The 6,894-nt window shown below is 34.7% G+C and overlaps 1 protein-coding gene across 1 annotated transcript; it reads right to left on the minus strand.

Annotated features, from left to right (window-relative positions):
- Positions 1-440: 440 nt before the first annotated feature.
- Positions 441-5,735, minus strand: LOC129951063 (uncharacterized). The gene is made up of 4 exons (XM_056063073.1): positions 4,583-5,735; positions 3,686-4,528; positions 1,012-3,508; positions 441-891 (listed from the first exon to the last, which is right to left on the minus strand). Exons 1-4 carry the CDS (start codon positions 5,733-5,735, stop codon positions 441-443), a joined length of 4,944 nt encoding a protein of 1,647 aa, XP_055919048.1.
- Positions 5,736-6,894: the final 1,159 nt, after the last annotated feature.

The raw sequence follows: 6,894 nt of genomic DNA on the forward strand, positions 1-6,894 counted from the left end.
AATATAATGTCTAAGAAATATTTATTAAAAATTAGAGTTTATTTTATAAAGTGTTACTTGCCTGGTTGACGGTAGAATCTCAAGTGAAGTTAAAGAAAGAAAAAATGAAGAGGAATGGAAAATTGGATGAAAGGACAGGTGAATGGATCGTAATTGGAACATAAAACTTGTGGGAGTTTTGAAGAAAGTAATAGATGATAGGTGATGCCAAATTTAAAGTAAATTAAGTTAAATTTGATATTGAACATACCGCCAGCCAAGAACGACTGTTATTAATTAAGTTTTAAAGTTAACAATTAAAATATCAATAATAAAAAGTTGGGTGAAAGAAATATATGTATGTATAAAGGCATTTCCTCCGATATAGTCGTTGAGTGAGGGATCAGGTTTTTCAGCGCCTGATACTCGCTGCAGGAAAAAAAAAAAAAAAAAATCAGCTTTTAAGATGATAATGATGTATCCATCGGTTCGTTTGTAGGAAGCAGACATAGTTTTGTTATGGGGCGTTTATATTGTTTCCCATTCCATAAAAGCGTAACTACTCTGCAAATGTCGTCTTGTCCTGGATGGACTTGTATAACCCTTGCTAATGGCCATTTTGCTGGAGGAAAACGTTCATCAGTAATTAGCACAATATCGTTAACGCGAAAATTCCGTTTAAGTTTCGAAAGCTTATTGGGTCTGTTTTGAAGCCTGGTCAAATATTCCGTTCTCCATCGATCCCAGAAATTTTGGAACATTTGTTGAATCTGCTGCCAACGTTGAAGATGGTTTGTTTTCACATCCAGTAGTGAAGGTTCAGGTACTATGAAAGATGGTTCTCCGATGAGAAAATGAGATGGGGTAAGAGCTCTGGTATCGGATGGGTCATCGTTCATTGGGCAAAGAGGTCTGGAATTAAGAACACATTCAATTTGAATTAACAGCGTATTAATTTCTTCAAAAGTTAAAATTCGATTAAATGAAATTCTTTTTAGGTGGTACTTAACTGATTTTACCCCTGCCTCCCACAGCCCTCCAAAATGGGGTGAGGCAGGTGGAATGAAGTGCCACAACGTTCCTTCAGATGCAATGGTCTCTCTTACATGTTTTGGAAATAGTTCGTTGAATTCTTTATTCAGCTGACGAAGAGTTTTGTTAGCACCGACAAAGTTCGTCCCATTGTCGCTATATATTTTACTGCAGCTCCCTCTACGTCCAGTAAATCGTCTAAAGGCAGCTAAAAATCCTTCTGAAGACATGTCTGACACAAGCTCAATGTGAATCGCTTTTGTAACCAAGCAAACAAACACACAAATGAAACCTTTATACGTTTTTGGTGATCTTCCTTTTGAAATACGGATGTCGAATGGACCAGCGTAGTCCACTCCAGTGTGTCGGAAGGGTCTGGTTTCGTTAACTCGTACTTTAGGGAGTGATCCCATAAGTTGTGTTGAACGCTTATGATTAAAACGATGACATAAAGTGCAGTCATGAAACTTTAATTTTGTAAGATTTCTCAGATTAAGAATCCAGAATTTATTCCTTATATATGACATCATTAATTGAGGCCCACCATGAATAGTTTTAATGTGCGCATCCGATACAATAAGTTTTGCTAGATTGCAACGATTTGATAAGATAATCGGGTGCTTTGAATACTGGTCAATTTCAGCAAAGCGAAGTCTTCCACCGACTCGCAAAATTCCCTCATCGTCGATGAAAGGATAAAGATTACTAATTTTACTCTTATTTGAGATTTGTTTGTCTGATTTTAAATCTTTTATCTCGTTTGCAAAGTACTGAGATTGGGATAAGCGTATGAGGCAAGAAAAGGAATTTTGAATTTCATTGGGATTGAGATATTCCTCAAAAGTATACCTCATTTTGAAATTGAAGAGACGTTTTATATAACTTGTTACACGAAGAAGTTTGTTTAATGAAGAATATTTCAGAAGTAGATCAAAAGTAGGAGTAACATTTGCAGACAAAGAATTAGCATCAGCTTTTTTCTCTAGTTCAGTTTGACAGTCTGAAACTCGTTGGTTTGGCCATTTAGAGAAAGGAAGACTAAGCCACTTAGGACCATGCCACCACAAAGCATGATTTTGTAAGTCATAAGGTTGAACCCCTCGTGAAGCACAATCAGCTGGGTTATCTTCTGAGCGTACATGGTACCAGTCTGAGATATTAGTCATTTCTTGTACTTCAGTTACTCTGTTGGCAACAAATGTTTTCCAACGTATTGGTAATGCATGAATCCATGCAAGGACAACTTTTGAATCAGTCCAAAAATATGGCTTTATGTTTAGTGATTGACTTTCAATTGCAGTCATGAATTTTTTGAAAAGTTTTGCTAATAATACAGCAGCACATAATTCAAGTCGTGGTAACGATACTTGCTTGATTGGGGCAACCTTAGTTTTAGCCGTTATTAGATTGATAGAAATGTTATCATCCTTTATGCAGCGATAGTAAAGTACTGCTGAATAGGCCGAGTTTGAGGCATCAGAAAAGCCATGCACTTCACCAAAAGAGCTGGTAAAAGTTCCCAACCATCTTGGAATTTTAATTTTTTCTAAGGCTTGTAGAGATTTACGATAGTTTTCCCAATCATCCTTTAGTGGAAGGGGAAGAGGGTCATCCCATTCTATGCCAGCGCACCACAATCTTTGAAAATAGATTTTTGCAAGAATGATCGTTGGGGCCAACCACCCAAGAGGATCAAACAGCTTAGCAGCATCAGACAATAGAGTGCGTTTTGTATGCGAACTTCGTATTGGGAGTGTTATTTTAAAGAAAAAGTTATCACAATGAGGATTCCAGAATAGACCAAGAGCCTTAATCGAAGAATCGGAATTTCCGTCAAAATTAAATGATATTTCACAATCTTCAGATGGTAGATCATATAAAAGTTCTGGTGAGTTTGAAGACCACTTTCTTAATTTAAATCCACCAGATGTGAGAATCTTTTGGAGCTCTAATTGAATCTTTTTAGCTTTGTTTATGTCATCAGCTCCAGAAATAATATCATCCACATATATATCTCGTTTAAGAATCTCAGATCCAGTTGGATATTTACTAGCTTCATCATCAGCTAGTTGCTGTAGCACTCGTATGGATAAAAATGGTGCACACGTTGTACCATAGGTAACGGTTAAAAGTTTGTACAACTGCAGAGGCTTAGCAGGGTCATCCCTCCAAATAATTTGTTGAAACCTAGTTTCTTCAGGATGTATCAGGATTTGTCGAAACATTTTCTCTATATCCGAAGTAAAAACAACGAAGAAAGCACGCCATCGTAATATGACAGAAGATAAGTCGTTTTGTAAAATAGGACCTGGTAGTAATTCTTCATTAAGTGCCTTAGAAAATGGGGGCTTTGATGAGCCATCAAATACTATACGCAATTTGGTGGTAGAACTGCTCTCTTTCCAAACACCGTGATGCGGAAGAATAAAAAGGTTGCCAGACTCAGAAAGGTCATTAAGATTACATGAGAGTTCCATGTGGTTAAGATCAATGTATTCTTTTAAAAATTTATAATATTCATTTTTAAGCTTAGTATTTTTTGGAAAAGTTCTCTGTTCCAAATGATCGAATCTTTTTCGAGCATTGTGACTAGAGTTTTTAAAATTTGGGTAGTCTTCGCCTAAGACTTTTGACTTAAATGGAAGTCTAACAATATATCTTCCAGAAGAAGAACGATAATGTGTTTCTTGGAAATATTTTTCACAAGCTTTTTCTTCAGTGGTTTGCACACGTTCTGAAGATACTTCTTCAAGTTCCCAGAATTTTCGAAGAGTGTTGTCTATATTCACCTGAGTGTGAAAAGTCAAAATATTTTGAACATCTCTGTTCTGAGGATTCGAGTTTTTAATTGGTCCTGAAAGGATCCAACCTAATTGAGTTTGTTGTGCCAATGGGCCATAAGTAGTCTTGATAATACCGTCAAGGATGATTTCATGTAACACATCTGCACCAAGAAGTATATCTATGCGTCCAGGCTCTGCAAACTGAGGATCTGCCAGAGTTAGGTTTCCAATGTCGAAATAAAATGAAGAATTAAGTTTTGCAACAGGAAAATAATTACTTATTGAAGTCATAACTAAAGCCTTTACAAGTAGTGTAAATTTGGAATTGATGCACGAATTAAGCTTGAGCTCAACAAAATTTTTACACGCATCGGAAGTCATTGAGCCAATACCGTCTATAACACAATGAATAGGATTTTTCTTGAGTCCCAATGTTTGAACACAATATTCTGTAACGAACGATACTTGAGACCCTTGATCTATGAGGGCTCTAAAAATAAAGTCACCAGTAGCAGTGGATATTTTTACTTTTGCTGTTGCAAGAAGTATTTGCGAAGTAGAATTTGAACCCAAATAGGTTGATACATGAGAAATTTGATTTGAAGAACCAGCAATTGGATGCGCAGCAGTGTCATTTGATGAATGATTTGAATTCTCAATATGCATAACTGTGTTGTGCCTTTTATTACATTTTCGGCATGTCAACTTGCTTCGACATTTTATAGCAGAATGTCCTGGCAACAAGCAGTTTAAACAAAGATTTTTAGATTTTAAAAAATCCATCTTACTTTCATGAGTAAGTGATTTAAAGTTTGTACACTGATAAAGAAGATGGGGTTCATTACAACTTGGACACGAACTCGTATTATTGGAAGCATGAAACGTTTTTACATAATTTGCTCGTTTATTGTTTGGAAATTTATCCCTTGTTTCACCAAAAATTGAAGCTGGTTTAGAGTCAATTGCCTCTAATGATCGAAAAGAATCTTCTAAAAACTCATAAAATTCTGAAAGTTTTGGAAGATCATAATCTTCAGAATCTATTCCAGACTGATTCGACTTAGAAGTTCTATTTTGCGAGCTTTTAGTAGTCAAAAAACGCTCCCAATTCTTGCGGGTTACATTATCAAGTTTTTGAGAAAGAATAAAAATAATTAAAACATCCCATGATTCGGTTTTAACCTTTAAATTTTGGATTGAAGTCAAACAATCCTTGGTAGTATAAAGAAGTTTCTTTATGCTATCACAAGACTCTCTTCGCATAATAGGTTGTTCACATAATGTTTTTAAATACGATTCAATAATAAAACGTTTTTTATCAAACCTTTCGCAAAGCATTTGCCATGCAGAATCATAATTTGCAGCTGAACATGGAATAGAGTGTATAATTTTCTCAGCTTCACCTGAGACACATTTTTTAAGATAAAAAAGTTTTCTAGCACTATCTAGACCCGGTTTATTATGAATCATTCCCGTAAATAAATCCCGAAACTGCATCCAGTTCTTATAATCGCCATTGAACTCGGGAAGACTAATGATTGGAAGATGTACACCACGTTCCTCATTTAAACTACGATCACCAAAGGAAGTGTTATGATTGAATGAAATTTCTTTATCAGCAGAAGAAGAAATTGCCTTAATTCTATCAACAATGTCGGACTTAAGGTCTAAAAACATGTCTTGAAATACATCATTATGTTTTTCAATAAAATATGTAGTGTCCGGTTTATCTTTCTTTTTCTCTTTGTATAGAAGAGAAAGCTTAATATGATTTTCACGAAAAGAAATCATGTAACTTTCTAATATTTCTAGGCGGCCATTAAGATGACTGGCCTTAGCTAGACGCTCCTTAGGACTCTTACTAAAATTAGTTTTAAAATTAATTAAGTCATCAATCAAGTTCTGTTGCTTTATGAAAAGAGTTTCTAATGTTTCTTCCATTTCAATATTTTAAGAAACTAATACACAAGAGAATTGAAAAAGAGAAGAATAAAAAGTATTTAAAACTATTTTCCAAAAATGTTCCAAAATGACACTTAACCCAAAAGTTCAAGCAGGGAAGTGTAAAAGTTATAAAATTAAAAGAGAAAAGAAATAAATGAAAAGAATAAAAAGGAAAAATCAATTTCACAATAACTGTTAAAAATAAACGGATTCTATTTAAGAATAGCGTTGAGCGATAATCACGTGTGATGCAGATTTATATATTTTAACAGTGAACTTAATTTACTGTACTGTAAGTCCAATGCATAAAAAACATGAGCTTGAGACTCCTCTGAACAATGCAAACTTCCACACCATTTATGTTGCAAAGAAATGGCTGCAATTGATGCATACAGCAAAAAAATATAAATTTAAAAGAAGATGCACCGCACAAACAAAATTGAGTATATATTGTGAGTATATACAAAACAGTTATGAACTTTACAGTAATTAATTAAGGATCATGTGAGAAATATGTATGTAAAATATTCACTTTTAATTGAAATTAATCAAAAAAACCGCACACCACCCGTACACGATTATTAATTAATTCTAAATTGAATAATTATTATTAGTATTTGTCTCGAAGGACCAAATGTTCGATAGCTCGATGAAGCAAAGCTAAAGTGTGCTTCAAGAGAAGCAATTCCAAAGAAAAGAAATAGAAAAAAATATAATGTCTAAGAAATATTTATTAAAAATTAGAGTTTATTTTATAAAGTGTTACTTGCCTGGTTGACGGTAGAATCTCAAGTGAAGTTAAAGAAAGAAAAAATGAAGAGGAATGGAAAATTGGATGAAAGGACAGGTGAATGGATCGTAATTGGAACATAAAACTTGTGGGAGTTTTGAAGAAAGTAATAGATGATAGGTGATGCCAAATTTAAAGTAAATTAAGTTAAATTTGATATTGAACAATCATCAACAAGGGGGTCCCTCAGGATTGGATTCCAAGACCTCTCGAGCTGGAGCGTTGATGTCCATTCGCTCTACATGATCCAGCCATCTAAGCCGTTGGACTTTTACAGTTCGTCGTTATATCTTCTCCCCCATTATCCATCTATGCGTACGGGACCAAAAATCACCCGATGAATTTTTCTCTCGAAGCATCCAAAGA

Source organism: Eupeodes corollae, chromosome 1 (genome assembly GCF_945859685.1).
Source record: "Eupeodes corollae chromosome 1, idEupCoro1.1, whole genome shotgun sequence".
Classification (NCBI taxonomy): domain Eukaryota; kingdom Metazoa; phylum Arthropoda; class Insecta; order Diptera; family Syrphidae; genus Eupeodes; species Eupeodes corollae.